Genomic DNA, 17,740 nt, shown 5'->3' with positions numbered 1-17,740 from the left:
CTTACAGAGAAAGGAACAGACACCAGACGAGGTCACAGATATGCGAGGATCCTTCGCAGCAGAGACAGACACAGTGACTGCCGAGACACCAACTGGGTCCAAGGGTCATGGCGTTTGGGCTCCGGGTAGTCACCTAAAAAGGATGGATCCCATAAACACAGCAATAACCATGAAGGGGTTGGCGGAAATCCGGGAACACCAGACCAACGAGGTTCGAGAGGCTCTTGGGCAAAAGGGGGACACGTTCCGGTTCCTTTTTCTGGAGGATACACAGGATACATAGGACCTGAGGATACACAGATTGTTGTTCGAAATCGGGGCAGAATAATCCCCTGATCTGTGCCACGACTGAAGGGTTGTCTAACCCCTGAGGTTGAAGAAAGAAGAGCAGAGGATCACCCAACTGGAAGACACTGGTAGCTGCAGCAATAAAATAAAGGCTAAAAGCTCCTTGGACAGAGGTTCTAGTCTGAGTACGTCTGAAGGGTATAAGGTAGCACCAAAATAAAGCTGTGGGAGAACTGGGGAGTGTCATCTGTACCTGCTACTGTTGTAATAATAGCTTTTCTTGCATCTGAACCGCGCGAACATAAAGGTCATCTCACATATGGTTCGCCCAACAGGGGGACAAAGGGCCTCAGGAGTGAGAAGAAATGAACCCGGCCACACTGGATTGCAGGGTGTAGGTGAGCTCTGGAGAATCCAGAGCTCAACAGAGGGAATGTTGAATTATAATATTATTTTATGCCATGTTAGACCCCTAATTAAAGATTGTGAATTATTATGTAGTTTTAGTTTGCATTATTCTCCTGAATTAGAAGAAGCTGATAACTATTGCATTTGTTAGACTGATTTGCATTACATTAGACTGCTGATTTATTGTGAATGAATGATGTTGTTTTATGATGCATTATACTGTTAAGTTATAAGAAATACTGTTCGCAGAAAGTCATCGTCTTATTTGTCTGATTAGAAGAGAACAGAACATGCTGGAGTTTTCTGCCCCATCTCAGCAGGAGCAGATAAACAGGGAGCCAAGGTCGTAGCTTAGGCGCCGTGTGAGAGAAAAGCATGTGAATGTTTAGGCTTTTATGATAAGGTGGGGGCACCAGAGGCTATAAGAGTTTGATTAATGCTCCACCATTTTGTGATCTGAGGCTGTCTGCATACAGTGTCCATCTCCCACGCGTGTGACTATTAAAATCATCGTTTGACTTAACCCGGCCGGACCAGTGTTGTTATTGTGGTTTTTCCTCTTGTATCCATCCCCAATTTGAACTCGTAACAGTTTAGGGCTGGAACACGTGGCTGGAACGTCTATTATGGCGGGACCGTCATTCCATTGGAATTCAGCCATAACCCGGCACGGACCATGAGAAAGCACGTCCGGCGATTTAGCTGAAAACATCGGAAGATCCGTTTTGTCGGCCATCCAAAGGTTCAGCAGTAGTGCACTCTTAGCAGCTGCAGTCTCCACTTCACAATCGCTGCAGCACATGTCCAGCAAAATCGCTGGACATGCTCGTAGGCAAGAAGTGAAGCAGCACATGGCGGGGAGAAGTGAGGAGGAGAACAGACACAATTTTGCACCGGAGGTTTTCGGGAAGCTTTTATTTTGGTATTTCCATTGATCCGTACAATAAATTTGCATTGTAGCCTAAACATTTAGATTTAACATTTAACATTTAGATTTAACTTTTAACATTTAGATTTAAATATAATATTTAGATTTAATATTTAACATTTGATGAAAAGTTACAAATATTTTACTAAATGTTGTAAAAAATTACTCAAAAAAACATGTTTTTGTAAGGTTTTGAGCTAAATGTGGAAAAATGTTGCTGTTAATTTCAGCATGTTTCACTTTACAAACGGCGCCCCATACCGCTGTAGAAGAAATCAAACAAAAACCCAAAACTCACAGAAAGTAAACCTAAACTGGAACACTAGAACTAAAACACTAGAAAGCAGGGACCTAGATAATCCCAGGGACATGAGAAACACACAGCACATGGGACAACATGACAACGGGCAGAGGAAAACACAGGGCTTAAATACACAAGGGAGTAACAAGGGAAATGGGAAACAGGTGGGAAACACAGCTTGGACTAATCTGACGTAACAAGACAGAAAGGAAGCAAAACTGGAAACATTAACAAAGGATGCAAGATTGTCAAAGGAAAACAGCAAACAGGAGACAGACACAGAGACATGGATTTGACAAGGAGACACAACTGACTGGGGGGAGACAGGAGATGCTAGACAAGAAACTAGACAAGGGACGTGTAACACAGAGGAGGCATACAGGCAAAACCAAAGATCTAGAAAACTCCAAAAGATATGACCAGAACTTAACTGAAACAAAGAATATTAATAATCAAAAGCATAAACACTGAGTCACCAAACTCAGGACCATGACAGTGTGTTTGTGTAGAGGTAAATTAGGTACTTCGTCTGTCATTGCATAGATTTTAAAAGACAAACTGTCAACAGTAGGAGCAGATTGCTTTCCATAACTTAGGTTTCTGGTCTCCTACGAAACTAGTTTCAGCTGGGAAACATGAATCTTCATATTATGAGGTAAGTTCAAATGGGGCTGTAGCAGGATTAATCATGGACGAGATCTCAAAAGGTCAACAAATTAGTGTTCTCTAAAACGGTGAGCAACTTGGGTAGGTCAACAAAATATCTTTCCCAACCTTTTGGAGCCACAGCACATATTTCACATTAGGAAAATCACACAGCACATCCCCAAACAAAAATGTCACAAAGAGGATATTGATAATTTTTCCCCGTGCACCAGGCATAGCAGAATTGGCTCAGTTTGTCCCCAGTATACCTCTTTTGCTTTCTTCGGGCCTTCATCTGGGTCGGAATTTTCTCCAGGACCCAGGTCAGATTGATGCGTGTCAGCGTGTCATCACATGCTGTTTGATGGGGCCAGTTTTTAGGCCAGTATTGGGAATTGGAACAATACCCGCATTTCAAATGACTGAGCATATTGTAGCAGAGTTTTGATCAGCTAGCTTGACCTGGCAACATTTACATCGAATCTCGCTGCCATTTCCTTTTTAATGGAGGTGCACACACAGCTGTAGTTAACTTTAGCTTCATGTTTCTCACATTAGGATAGTATGATCTCATCTCACATGTTTCCCTTCAAAAACCATCGAGTTTGTAGTAGGGCTGGACCATATCATACCGTTCACGGTATTACCGGTATAATGTTGGGCAACGATAAGAAAATGAAATATCGCGATAGAATATGGGTAAAATGCGCATGTGCAGTGCTTTTGTTTTCATACGCAAATGGCGGAAAAAGCGTGCCAGCGACGGAGAATGAGAAGGGCAAAAGCAGATCGTTGAAGGAAACGGATGAATCAGAATTGGTTTGTAAAAATGCTGCAACTTCAGTGGTGTGGAACTGGTTTAGCTTTCGTCCGTCAGATACACAGCAAAGCAATATTTTTGGTAGAGCATGCTAGCGGGCCGTCGTTATTACTGTGTTTTTTGGAAAATACGGCACACTTAAAATCAGTTACCCCTTAGAGTCCTGTGTGCCTTACGCATGAATTCTGCTTGTGCTTAAGATAAGATAAGATACCTTTGTTAGTCCCACAAGGGGAAATTTCATGTTTCATGTTGTTTAAGTGAAAATACATTGATGGGTTTTTTTTGCACTAATAAAGTTGTGGAGTTGTAAAGTATTTTGTCTAGTGTCAATTATATCGTCAGTTATATCGTTATCGCAAATTTTCAAATGTATATCGTGATAAATATTTTTGGTCATATCGCCCTGCTCTAGTTAGTAGCTTGTGAGGGTAAAGGATTCTTACAGTCTAAGGTCTTTAAAGGCACAAACTGATTTCTTTAATCCTAAAACAACCTCAGTGTGAGTGAGTCATTTTATGTAAATAGTTTATTTGTAAAGACTTTAGATATATAGATACTTCATTGATCCCACGAGGGATTTTTTTTTTTTGTTTAACAGCACACACAGCAGTTCATAAAATATAGCTGAGCAGGTTTGATCTCGGCCTTTCTCTGACGTTCATTCAGTCATATAAGGTGCGGTTATTGAAGCTGCTTCTAGTTACATAGACTTGGAGCCACACCTCATAGTTTAGTCTCTTGTGTGTTAACAGATGCTGAGAATTAACATTCATTGTTTGTGTACTGAGGTCCAAAAACAGCTTAAAGCATTTTCCAGCATGTACTTGAGGTGGTTGAGTCTTCACTGAGGAATGCCACATATCCAGACAACACGTCATGTGATGATACATTTCTATATTGTGATGAAACATGATGTAGGAAAACTGAGATTCTGTCAGGAAACAACACAACAGGAAACAACACAACAGGAAACAACACAACAACTACAACAACACAAGTTGTTGTAGTTGCTTTGATAGTCATACTCCTGCATCATCACCCTGTCCCAGGACAGACATGGATGTCATTTCTTCTCAATGGATCAGCAGCAGATGATTTCTCTCAGACCCGAGTCCATGTTTCCTGTTCTCTGTTGATTACAACTTCCTTACTTTGGTGTTATCTAGTGGAATAGAAGGAGAATAACACCTCAAAGTAAACGAGTTCTTTCATTTTAACCTGTAAGTTTGCACTTGATATATTTCTGTTTATTAATTCATAATCAAACTTTTTTCTTGCATCACTTTCCTCACAGAATAGTCACAGGGTCAGTGGCAATAGTTAATCTCTTAGGAAGGATTTGTTTGAGTGCTTAAATCCTGTTTGTCCGGCTCTGTGTCTAACCCCAATGGCAGAGAAGTTTGCGTCTCTGCCTATTACGTCACCATGAGATGAGATGAGAGCCAACAGGAAAGATCGAGAACTCACGAGAGAGAGCGATGAGTGTATAAAGTTGGTTAGATCAGAAGAGAGAAACCCCAAAAACACAAGTTCTTCATTCGAAACGACCCTTCTAAGGTAAGTATCATTTCCATTTTAATGACATCTATTTAATGACATTTGATGGTTTTTACATATCATCAAATAATTTAAATGTGGGGCTTATAGAATTTGGTGTTCAGAGATATTTTTAAAGCACATTTAATTATGCTTAATTAATGGCTCAATTAAAACTAAATAATTATATTTGTCTACAATAATAAAAAAAGGTTTGGTTTTAATTTCATATTTAAGTGCTTAAACGTTGTTCCTGTGCTTTCACAGTAAGTGCAAACTCTGGTATCAACTATAAAATGTAAATACAGCACTATTTGATTAAGAAGGTTTGAAGCAACCATTCTGCCAAACCTTATTTAAAAATCTGCCAATTTGAAGATGATTTAGACATCAGGTGAATTTACATGGCTGTACCTAGCGCCTAGACAAAATCGTGGCTGCCTTCTAGAAAATTCAGCATTGTGGTTAGTCTTGCATAAGACCTTGTCCCAATGATGCATGTGTAGTTAAATGACTTAATTGAACTAGGGAAGACTGTACTGATTTATTTTTAAATCCATGAATTTTTGTTTAAATACAATGATTAATACTTATAGATGATTAAAAAATATTTAGTTATGTTTAAAACGTGACAACTCTTTTAACATTGTATATTGTACACATTGTAGTAGTTTGACTTGATAAATGCTGAGTCATCTAGGTAAGAAAATCTCAAAAAGTTGATTGTGTTCTTCTGGACATAACAAACGTCCTGCCCCCTTAAGTCAAACTTTTAGAAGTTGAGAATGAAAATAATAGATTACCCACAAACTAATTATGGACAAGATTTACTACAGTAGGTGAAAAATCCGCTGGAAAAGGCACAAATGACATGGTCTCACCTCTTCGCTATTTCCCTCGCTGCTCTGTTTGTGCGCACTCTGCACAGAACCCCCACTCACCCGCCCCCTAGCTAAACATCCAATCACTGTTAGTATGCAAATGACCCGGTGTCAGGTTTCTATGTAGGCAGAGCAGAGCAAAATGAAGGAGCAAATCTCTGTCATCAAAGTTATATTCTCAATCTGGGGTGTTCTACAAATTAATTTGAGAATTGTAGGAAGACTTTGTGAAATTCTCTTTTTAAAAAAACATAATAAAAATATGGCCTACACTTTTTAGTTTTATTAATATTGGCAATAGTGAAAAGTGTCATTGTTGGGTTCGAATATATTTGATATAGGCTACCCAGTCAAGGAAAGTGTAATGTTTTAGTTGTTATAATCTGATGAGGAATATTTAATTAGTGTGAATGCTTGTAAAAGCATTCACAGTATTGTTCTTCTACATCTTTATTGTATTTTTTGTTGCTTTATTTTTCAGTTTTCCCCCTGAGGGATTCCCACCTTAATGTGGTCATTGGGTTTGCGTGCCTCAGTGTCCCTAACAGTTAAATCAGCAGAAGCTTAGCCTTCAGGTGGGACACCCAAGTTGGTCAGGTCTTAGGGTAGAGGCCTAACACCACCACAACCCCGCCCCTTTCACGTCTCCATTGCCACCATTTGCCACCAGTAGATTTCTGTCTGGCCCCTCATATATGCCTGTCTAGAACCGACCCAACACCCAAGTGACTTCTTCAGTCTCAGAATCAACTTTTTGGGATCACAGTAGTTTATGATTTTAAAGAATCATAGTTTGACTTAATTTTATAGTATTTCTTGTGTACTGTGCTCAGTAAACATAAATTATTATTGCTTCTATGAGTATTTGCTAATGTTCTTTTTGATGTTTTCTCTTCCTCTTTACAGACAAGACAAGCTAAAAAAAATGTTTGCAGCTAAAGACATAGCGATCGGCATCAAGCTGGGCACCACCTATTCCTCTGTGGGGATTTTCCAGCACGGGAAAGTAGAAATCTTTCCCAACGACCAGGGCAGCATGACCACCCCCAGCTTCTGCCCCGAGGAGATCTACATGGTCCTGGTGAAGATGAAGAAGATTGCAGAGGCCTACCTGGGACAAAAGGTGTCCAATGCTGTCATCACGGTCCCAACGTACTTCAGTGACCTCCAGCGACAGGCCACTAAAGATGCGGGTGTCATCGCGGGACTCAATGTCCTAAACATCATTAACGAGCCCACGGCGGCTGCCATCGCTTATGGTCTGGAAAAAGGCAATTCAGAAGAGAGGAACGTCCTGATATTTGACCTGGGTGGGGGCACCTTCAACGTGTCCATCCTCACCATCAAAGACCACGCCTTTAAGGTCAAGTCTACGGCCAGCAACTACCAACTGGGTGGAAAGGACTTTGACACTCACATGGTGAAACACTTTGTGGATGAGCTCAAAAAGAAGCACACAAAGGACATCAGCCAGAACAAGACAGCCTTGATGAAGCTACGCACAGCTTGTGAGAGGGCCAAGAGGGAACTGTCCTCCAGCTCCCAGGCCAGCATTGAGCTCGACTCTCTGTTTGAGGGCATCGACTTCTACACCTCCCTCACCAGGGCTCGCTTTGAGAAGCTGTGCTCCGACCTGTTCAGGGGAACCTTGGAGCTAGTAGAGAAATCCCTGAGGGATGCCAAACTAGACAAGGAGCAAATCCATGACGTCATCCTGGTGGGAGGCTCCACCCGAATTCCCAAAATCCAGAAGCTGCTTCAAGACTTCTTCAACGGCCGAGAGCTGAATAAGAGTATCGACCCGGACAAGGTTGTGGTTCATGGTGCTGCCATCCTCTCGAGCGAAACCTCTGACAACGTTCAGGACCTGGTGCTGGTGGAAGTGGTGCCTCTGTCCCTGGGTATCAAGACGGCCGGAGGTGTCATGACGGCCCTGGTCAAACGCAACACCACCATCCCCACCAAGCAGACCCAGACTTTCACCACCTGCTCCGACAACCAGCTTGGCATTGCGATTGAGGTCTACGAAGGAGAGAGAGCCATGACCAAGGACAACAACCTGCTGGACACGTTTGAGCTGACGGGGATCCCGCCTGCACCACAAGGCGTCGCACAGATCGAGGTCACCTTTGACTTCGACGCCAACGGCATTTTGAACGTGTCTGCGGTGGACAAGAGCACGGGCAAAGAGAACAAGATCACCATCACCAATGATAAGGGCCGACTGAACAAAGAAAAGATCGAGAGGATGGTGCAGGACGCAGAGAAATACAAAGCCGAGGATGACCTTCAGAGGGACAAAATCGCAGCCAAGAACTCCCTGGAGTCCTACGCCTTTACCATGAAGAGCAGCGTGCGGGACGACAACCTGAAGGACAAAATCAGCGAGGAGGACAAGAAAAAGGTGGTGGAGAAGTGTGACGAGGTCTTTGCTTGGCTGGAGAACAACCAGCTGGTTGATAAGGAGGAGTACCACCACAAGCAGAAAGAGCTGGAGAAAGTGTGCAACCCCATTATCAGCACAAAAACCAAAAAGCTCAGTGTTTGTCTTTTTTTCATATTAATGCACATTACAACTGTTTGTCACATTTTGTTTTATTTTTTTATTATTTTTTTTTATTATGTTAGTATATTGTTCAGAATCATGTTAATGAAGACAAAAAATGTATTACGTTACATTTAAATAAATTTATTCTTTTATTCTATTACCTTTTGTTAGATTATAATATTATTTTATGCCATGTTATACCCCTAATTAAAGATTGTGAATTAATATGTAGTTTTAGTTTGCATTATTCTCCTGAATTAGAAGAAGCTGATAACTATTGCATTAGTTAAACTGATTTGCATTACATTAAACTGCTGACTTGTTGTGAATGAAGAGAACAGAGTGTGCTGGAGTTTTCTGCCCCATTTCAGCAGGAGCAGATAAACAGGGAGCCAAGGTCGTAGCTTAGGCGCTGTGTGAGAGAAAGCATGTGAATGTTTAGGCTTTGTATGATAAGGTGGAGGCACCAGAGGCTATAAAAGTTTGAGCAATGCTCCACCATTTTGAGATTTTGAGGCTGTCTGCATCAGTGTCCATCTCCCACGTGTGTGATCATTAAATCATCGTTTGACTCAACCCGACCGGACCAGTGTTGTTATTGTGGTTTTTCTCTTGTCTCCATCCCCAATATTTTGAACCTTAACACTTTCAACCCTGTGTCTGTGTGTCTGTGTGTCTGTGTGTGTGTGTGTGTGTGTGTATATAAAGTGGAGCAGGCCGAAAGACCACAAAGCAGGTCTCACTACTATCCCGTAAACCTTCCCTTTCACTCTTGCCGCTCTCCTTCTGTCACTAATCATCCCTGAAGCTTGACTCCACCCACTCCAGCTGGGCTTCGCTCTCTTCGGTTGTGAATGGTTGACCCCAGGTATTTAAACCAACGCCTTTATTCCACTTCTCTCCAGAGCATATCTCCACCTGTTAAAGCTCTGCTCTACCTACTCCCTACTCCCACTACAGATCTCAGTGTTATCTGAAAATATCATAGATCAGACCTCATCTATCAGACTGTCCATCACCATGAGAAAATCAGCTCACCACCTCACATGTCATACATTTATACCATACATATTATTACCTTTACATTAATTATTACAATGTGTTTACAGTATCTGAGTAGCTTAAGGAGATTTCGGCATAAATCTCTGGCGTAGTTTAATTCGTGAATAATCTGTAGTTTTCAAAGGTCTGGCTCTCCTGCGTCTGAATTTATAAGTTCTGGATATTAACCGCAGACCCCTTAAAAATAAAATCAAGCGTGTGTCATGATCAGGCTGTGTGCAGGCAGGAGAGGACCCAAACGCAAACTCACGGGAAAACAGGACTGAACTCAAAATACAGCTTTATTGCTGACAGAGGATAAAGGCAATACAAAATAATATGAAACTAAACTGGGAAGTACTAAGGAACTGACTCACAAGGAAACACACGGAGGGGCACACAGTCACGAGGGAGAACGCGACACTGAACTGAGGGAGACGTGGACATAAATGCACAGAGGGTAAACGAGCGAAGTGGGAGCACATGGGGAACACAGCTGACACAGATAATCGTAACAAGACAGGACAGGAGTGAACACAACATGACACATACTTAGGAGAGACTGTCAAAGTAAAACAGGAAGTACACAGAGGTTCAGACAGGAGGAGAGAGAGCACAGGGAGAGCACGGACATAATGAGCTGGGGAAAACATGGAATAAAACACGAGGGGAAACAAGGGTTCACAGATAGACAGAGGGGCACACAGGGGGTTATTGAATAAGGAACATCTTAACTAAACAACCTAGGAACAAAAGCATAAATAAAGAACAAAATACAAGAACATGTAGCCGCTAAACAAGTGGAAACGGAGTGAGTGGGTCAGCGCTCGGAGCACAGAAGCTAAGCCGGCTTTAAACACACCATTTATTTTCAGGAGAAAACACAGTCTAAACCCCAAATACAAGCTAAAATCCCCGCTATACAATAAAAATAATGTTCACAGCCCGCTAAAAGCCCTGCTGGCAGGAATAACTATACACTAAAAAAACTAAAACTAAATGAATGGGTTTTTTTGTATGGTAAAAACTTCCCACCCAGAGTCCTATATTCCCACCGTCCAGCCGCACACATGCGGGAAAATGTTCCTTAGCTGGAAGAGACAGGAGAGGAACTTCTCTTCCGGTATGGTAAAACTCGCCAGCAGCAGACCAGGGAGGAGGCTCCTATCTCCGCCTGACGGCGTGCGACCGTGCAGTCCAGCCACTCTCCGCACCCGCACACGGCCTCCCTCGCAGCCCCGCCCTGAAACAACAGACACGGGCCAGCAACGTTGTCAGCGCAGCCGCTGTTACCCTCCCCCGGCAAAGCTACGCCTGGCGCCCCCTGCCCTACTGTGGATTTCACGCGTCGCCTCCCACTGTTGCTATTCTGTCCGTCGGGACTGGATCGCCGGGTTATGATCGCCGGATATCTCGTGGCGCCCCGCAGGCAGGCCGGTCCTTCTTTGCATGTGCTGGGCTGCACACGTTTTGTTTCCTGCTCCTCGCTCTTCGTGTGTCTCTCTTCCCGTCTTTGCGCTCACTATCTCCCTTAAGTCAGTTTGGCGGCTGATAGGCCACCTCGGGGAACGCCCCCACCTCACAGGTGCCTACAATTGTCCGCTTAATCCAAAGTGGAATAAAAAGAATACTGTACAACAACACCAAACACACACTAAAAATATGGGGATAAAATCATGCAATAGGAATATCAATAAACAAACATGCAATATCACTATTACAATAAAATCATGCAAATAAAATCGACACTATGTACCAACACACAGTCTGATACAAAACAAAATATAACTAGAAAGCGAAAATTTCAGAACAAATTTTAAGTGTGCCTATGCCACCGCTAATCAGTGTAGTTTGCCATTCAAACGGATACAGAGAGCAAAACTCAGCAGAGCAGCCATTTTCCACCATGAACTATGGTAAAAACCAAACACCGCTCGTGCCTCACAGATGACAGCTTACAGTTTTGTGTAAAGATGAGGTGACTTCGTACAGCCCCGATTTGCAGACGCTGTGTGCAGAGGTTCATGAGCAGACCCGACAATGTTTGCATGAACACGCTTTGAAGCATTACATTATGGACCACTTTTCACACATAGTTGCTGTACCCACACAGCCGGCTGTAGCTTTTCATCTCACAGCCCGACACATACAAAAAAACCCCCAAAAAAAACAGCCGAGAGAGCACAGACTTTACGCCTGAGACGAAAGCTAAACCAGTTCCAATTTTCTCCAGGACCCAGGTCAGATTGATGCGTGTCAGCGTGTCATCACATGCTGTTTGATGGGGCCAGTTTTTAGGCCAGTATTGGGAATTGGAACAACACCCGCATCCCAAACTTTTTTCAAATGACTGAGCATATTGTAGCAGAGTTTTGATCAGCTAGCTTGACCTGGCAACATTTACATCGAATCTCGCTGCCATTTCCTTTTTAATGGAGGTGCACACACAGCTGTAGTTAACTTTAGCTTCATGTTTCTCACATTAGGATAGTATGATCTCATCTCACATGTTTCCCTTCAAAAACCATCGAGTTTGTAGTAGGGCTGGACCATATCATACCGTTCACGGTATTACCGGTATAATGTTGGGCAACGATAAGAAAATGAAATATCGCGATAGAATATGGGTAAAATGCGCATGTGCAGTGCTTTTGTTTTCATACGCAAATGGCGGAAAAAGCGTGCCAGCGACGGAGAATGAGAAGGGCAAAAGCAGATCGTTGAAGGAAATGGATGAATCAGAATTGGTTTGTAAAAATGCTGCAACTTCAGTGGTGTGGAACTGGTTTAGCTTTCGTCTCAGGCGTAAAGTCTGTGCTCTCTCGGCTGTTTTTTTTGGGGGTTTTTTTGTATGTGTCGGGCTGTGAGATGAAAAGCTACAGCCGGCTGTGTGGGTACAGCAACTATGTGTGAAAAGTGGTCCATAATGTAATGCTTCAAAGCGTGTTCATGCAAACATTGTCGGGTCTGCTCATGAACCTCTGCACACAGCGTCTGCAAATCGGGGCTGTACGAAGTCACCTCATCTTTACACAAAACTGTAAGTTGTCATCTGTGAGGCACGAGCGGTGTTTGGTTTTTACCATAGTTCATGGTGGAAAATGGCTGCTCTGCTGAGTTTTGCTCTCTGTATCCGTTTGAATGGCAAACTACACTGATTAGCGGTGGCATAGGCACACTTAAAATTTGTTCTGAAATTTTCGCTTTCTAGTTATATTTTGTTTTGTATCAGACTGTGTGTTGGTACATAGTGTCGATTTTATTTGCATGATTTTATTGTAATAGTGATATTGCATGTTTGTTTATTGATATTCCTATTGCATGATTTTATCCCCATATTTTTAGTGTGTGTTTGGTGTTGTTGTACAGTATTCTTTTTATTCCACTTTGGATTAAGCGGACAATTGTAGGCACCTGTGAGGTGGGGGCGTTCCCCGAGGTGGCCTATCAGCCGCCAAACTGACTTAAGGGAGATAGTGAGCGCAAAGACGGGAAGAGAGACACACGAAGAGCGAGGAGCAGGAAACAAAACGTGTGCAGCCCAGCACATGCAAAGAAGGACCGGCCTGCCTGCGGGGCGCCACGAGATATCCGGCGATCATAACCCGGCGATCCAGTCCCGACGGACAGAATAGCAACAGTGGGAGGCGACGCGTGAAATCCACAGTAGGGCAGGGGGCGCCAGGCGTAGCTTTGCCGGGGGAGGGTAACAGCGGCTGCGCTGACAACGTTGCTGGCCCGTGTCTGTTGTTTCAGGGCGGGGCTGCGAGGGAGGCCGTGTGCGGGTGCGGAGAGTGGCTGGACTGCACGGTCGCACGCCGTCAGGCGGAGATAGGAGCCTCCTCCCTGGTCTGCTGCTGGCGAGTTTTACCATACCGGAAGAGAAGTTCCTCTCCTGTCTCTTCCAGCTAAGGAACATTTTCCCGCATGTGTGCGGCTGGACGGTGGGAATATAGGACTCTGGGTGGGAAGTTTTTACCATACAAAAAAACCCATTCATTTAGTTTTAGTTTTTTTAGTGTATAGTTATTCCTGCCAGCAGGGCTTTTAGCGGGCTGTGAACATTATTTTTATTGTATAGCGGGGATTTTAGCTTGTATTTGGGGTTTAGACTGTGTTTTCTCCTGAAAATAAATGGTGTGTTTAAAGCCGGCTTAGCTTCTGTGCTCCGAGCGCTGACCCACTCACTCCGTTTCCACTTGTTTAGCGGCTACATGTTCTTGTATTTTGTTCTTTATTTATGCTTTTGTTCCTAGGTTGTTTAGTTAAGATGTTCCTTATTCAATAACCCCCTGTGTGCCCCTCTGTCTATCTGTGAACCCTTGTTTCCCCTCCTTGTGTTTTATTCCATGTTTTCCCCAGCTCATTATGTCCGTGCTCTCCCTGTGCTCTCTCTCCTCCTGTCTGAACCTCTGTGTACTTCCTGTTTTACTTTGACAGTCTCTCCTAAGTATGTGTCATGTTGTGTTCACTCCTGTCCTGTCTTGTTACGATTATCTGTGTCAGCTGTGTTCCCCATGTGCTCCCACTTCGCTCGTTTACCCTCTGTGCATTTATGTCCACGTCTCCCTCAGTTCAGTGTCGCGTTCTCCCTCGTGACTGTGTGCCCCTCCGTGTGTTTCCTTGTGAGTCAGTTCCTTAGTACTTCCCAGTTTAGTTTCATATTATTTTGTATTGCCTTTATCCTCTGTCAGCAATAAAGCTGTATTTTGAGTTCAGTCCTGTTTTCCCGTGAGTTTGCGTTTGGGTCCTCTCCTGCCTGCACACAGCCTGATCATGACACACGCTTGATTTTATTTTTAAGGGGTCTGCGGTTAATATCCAGAACTTATAAATTCAGACGCAGGAGAGCCAGACCTTTGAAAACTACAGATTATTCACGAATTAAACTACGCCAGAGATTTATGCCGAAATCTCCTTAAGCTACTCAGATACTGTAAACACATTGTAATAATTAATGTAAAGGTAATAATATGTATGGTATAAATGTATGACATGTGAGGTGGTGAGCTGATTTTCTCATGGTGATGGACAGTCTGATAGATGAGGTCTGATCTATGATATTTTCAGATAACACTGAGATCTGTAGTGGGAGTAGGGAGTAGGTAGAGCAGAGCTTTAACAGGTGGAGATATGCTCTGGAGAGAAGTGGAATAAAGGCGTTGGTTTAAATACCTGGGGTCAACCATTCACAACCGAAGAGAGCGAAGCCCAGCTGGAGTGGGTGGAGTCAAGCTTCAGGGATGATTAGTGACAGAAGGAGAGCGGCAAGAGTGAAAGGGAAGGTTTACGGGATAGTAGTGAGACCTGCTTTGTGGTCTTTCGGCCTGCTCCACTTTATACACACACACACACACACACACACACACACACACACACACACACACACACACACACACACACACACACAGACACAGGGTTGAAAGTGTTAAGGTTCAAAATATTGGGGATGGAGACAAGAGAAAAACCACAATAACAACACTGGTCCGGTCGGGTTGAGTCAAACGATGATTTAATGATCACACACGTGGGAGATGGACACTGATGCAGACAGCCTCAAAATCTCAAAATGGTGGAGCATTGCTCAAACTTTTATAGCCTCTGGTGCCTCCACCTTATCATACAAAGCCTAAACATTCACATGCTTTCTCTCACACAGCGCCTAAGCTACGACCTTGGCTCCCTGTTTATCTGCTCCTGCTGAAATGGGGCAGAAAACTCCAGCACACTCTGTTCTCTTCTACTCAGACAAATTAGATTTCTTATAACTCAGCAGTATAATGCATCATAAAACAATATCATTCATTCACAACAAGTCAGCAGTTTAATGTAATGCAAATCAGTTTAACTAATGCAATAGTTATCAGCTTCTTCTAATTCAGGAGAATAATGCAAACTAAAACTACATATTAATTCACAATCTTTAATTAGGGGTATAACATGGCATAAAATAATATTATAATCTAACAAAAGGTAATAGAATAAAAGAATACATTTATTTAAATGTAACGTAATACATTTTTTGTCTTCATTAACATGATTCTGAACAATATACTAAAGGTTACATTTTAATTTAATTTAATTGTGGTTTAAGCTGACCTAATAAAAGAAAGAAATAAAAAAAGGATAATGGGTTTGCACACTTTCTCCAGCTCTTTCTGCTTGTGGTGGTACTCCTCCTTATCAACCAGCTGGTTGTTCTCCAGCCAAGCGAAGACCTCGTCACACTTCTCCACCACCCTTTTCTTGTTCTCCTCGCTGATTTTGTCCTTCAGGTTGTCGTCCCGCACGCTGCTCTTCATGGTAAAGGCGTAGGACTCCAGGGAGTTCTTGGCTGCGATTTTGTCCCTCTGAAGGTCATCCTCGGCTTTGTATTTTTCTGCGTCCTGCACCATCCTCTCGATCTTTTCTTTGTTCAGTCGGCCCTTATCATTGGTGATGGTGATCTTGTTCTCTCTGCCCGTGCTCTTGTCCACCGCAGACACGTTCAAAATGCCGTTGGCGTCGATGTCAAAGGTGACCTCGATCTGTGCGACGCCTTGTGGTGCAGGCGGGATCCCCGTCAGCTCAAACGTGTCCAGCAGGTTGTTGTCCTTGGTCATGGCTCTCTCTCCTTCGTAGACCTCAATCGCATTGCCAAGCTGGTTGTTGGAGCAGGTGGTGAAAGTCTGGGTCTGCTTGGTGGGGATGGTGGTGTTGCGTTTGACCAGGGCCGTCATGAGACCTCCGGCCGTCTTGATACCCAGGGACAGAGGCACCACTTCCACCAGCACCAGGTCCTGAATGTTGTCAGAGGTTTCGCTCGAGAGGATGGCAGCACCATGAACCACAACCTTGTCCGGGTCGATACTCTTATTCAGCTCTCGGCCGTTGAAGAAGTCTTGAAGCAGCTTCTGGATTTTGGGAATTCGGGTGGAGCCTCCCACCAGGATGACGTCATGGATTTGCTCCTTGTCTAGTTTGGCATCCCTCAGGGATTTCTCTACTAGCTCCAAGGTTCCCCTGAACAGGTCGGAGCACAGCTTCTCAAAGCGAGCCCTGGTGAGGGAGGTGTAGAAGTCGATGCCCTCAAACAGAGAGTCGAGCTCAATGCTGGCCTGGGAGCTGGAGGACAGTTCCCTCTTGGCCCTCTCACAAGCTGTGCGTAGCCTCATCAAGGCTGTCTTGTTCTGGCTGATGTCCTTTGTGTGCTTCTTTTTGAGCTCATCCACAAAGTGTTTCACCATGTGAGTGTCAAAGTCCTTTCCACCCAGTTGGTAGTTGCTGGCCGTAGACTTGACCTTAAAGGCGTGGTCTTTGATGGTGAGGATGGACACGTTGAAGGTGCCCCCACCCAGGTCAAATATCAGGACGTTCCTCTCTTCTGAATTGCCTTTTTCCAGACCATAAGCGATGGCAGCCGCCGTGGGCTCGTTAATGATGTTTAGGACATTGAGTCCCGCGATGACACCCGCATCTTTAGTGGCCTGTCGCTGGAGGTCACTGAAGTACGTTGGGACCGTGATGACAGCATTGGACACCTTTTGTCCCAGGTAGGCCTCTGCAATCTTCTTCATCTTCACCAGGACCATGTAGATCTCCTTGGGGCAGAAGCTGGGGGTGGTCATGCTGCCCTGGTCGTTGGGAAAGATTTCTACTTTCCTGTGCTGGAAAATCCCCACAGAGGAATAGGTGGTGCCCAGCTTGATGCCGATCGCTATGTCTTTAGCTGCAAACATTTTTTTTAGCTTGTCTTGTCTGTAAAGAGGAAGAGAAAACATCAAAAAGAACATTAGCAAATACTCATAGAAGCAATAATAATTTATGTTTACTGAGCACAGTACACAAGAAATACTATAAAATTAAGTCAAACTATGATTCTTTAAAATCATAAACTACTGTGATCCCAAAAAGTTGATTCTGAGACTGAAGAAGTCACTTGGGTGTTGGGTCGGTTCTAGACAGGCATATATGAGGGGCCAGACAGAAATCTACTGGTGGCAAATGGTGGCAATGGAGACGTGAAAGGGGCGGGGTTGTGGTGGTGTTAGGCCTCTACCCTAAGACCTGACCAACTTGGGTGTCCCACCTGAAGGCTAAGCTTCTGCTGATTTAACTGTTAGGGACACTGAGGCACGCAAACCCAATGACCACATTAAGGTGGGAATCCCTCAGGGGGAAAACTGAAAAATAAAGCAACAAAAAATACAATAAAGATGTAGAAGAACAATACTGTGAATGCTTTTACAAGCATTCACACTAATTAAATATTCCTCATCAGATTATAACAACTAAAACATTACACTTTCCTTGACTGGGTAGCCTATATCAAATATATTCGAACCCAACAATGACACTTTTC

General features: G+C 43.6%; 2 protein-coding genes across 2 annotated transcripts; one reads left to right on the top strand and one right to left on the bottom strand.

The window, feature by feature from the left end:
- Positions 1 to 6,864: 6,864 nt before the first annotated feature.
- On the top strand, positions 6,865 to 13,355 carry LOC308384452 (heat shock 70 kDa protein 1-like; the record flags this gene model as incomplete). Its single annotated transcript, XM_080863019.1, has 2 exons — positions 6,865 to 8,350; positions 13,156 to 13,355. Exons 1-2 carry the CDS (start codon positions 6,883 to 6,885, stop codon positions 13,353 to 13,355), a joined length of 1,668 nt encoding a protein of 555 aa, XP_080719145.1. The 5' UTR covers positions 6,865 to 6,882.
- Positions 13,356 to 15,488: 2,133 nt separating this feature from the next.
- LOC308384451 (heat shock 70 kDa protein-like) lies at positions 15,489 to 16,988 on the bottom strand (the record flags this gene model as incomplete). The annotated part of the gene is made up of 1 exon (XM_080863018.1): positions 15,489 to 16,988. Exon 1 carries the CDS (start codon positions 16,968 to 16,970, stop codon positions 15,489 to 15,491), a length of 1,482 nt encoding a protein of 493 aa, XP_080719144.1. The 5' UTR covers positions 16,971 to 16,988.
- Between the last annotated feature and the right edge of the window lie 752 nt (positions 16,989 to 17,740).

Source organism: Rhamphochromis sp. 'chilingali' (genome assembly GCF_963969265.1).
Source record: "Rhamphochromis sp. 'chilingali' genome assembly, chromosome: 17".
Classification (NCBI taxonomy): domain Eukaryota; kingdom Metazoa; phylum Chordata; class Actinopteri; order Cichliformes; family Cichlidae; genus Rhamphochromis; species Rhamphochromis sp. 'chilingali'.
Note: the sequence above shows the minus strand (reverse complement) of the source record. Positions and strands in the feature narration are given on the sequence as shown.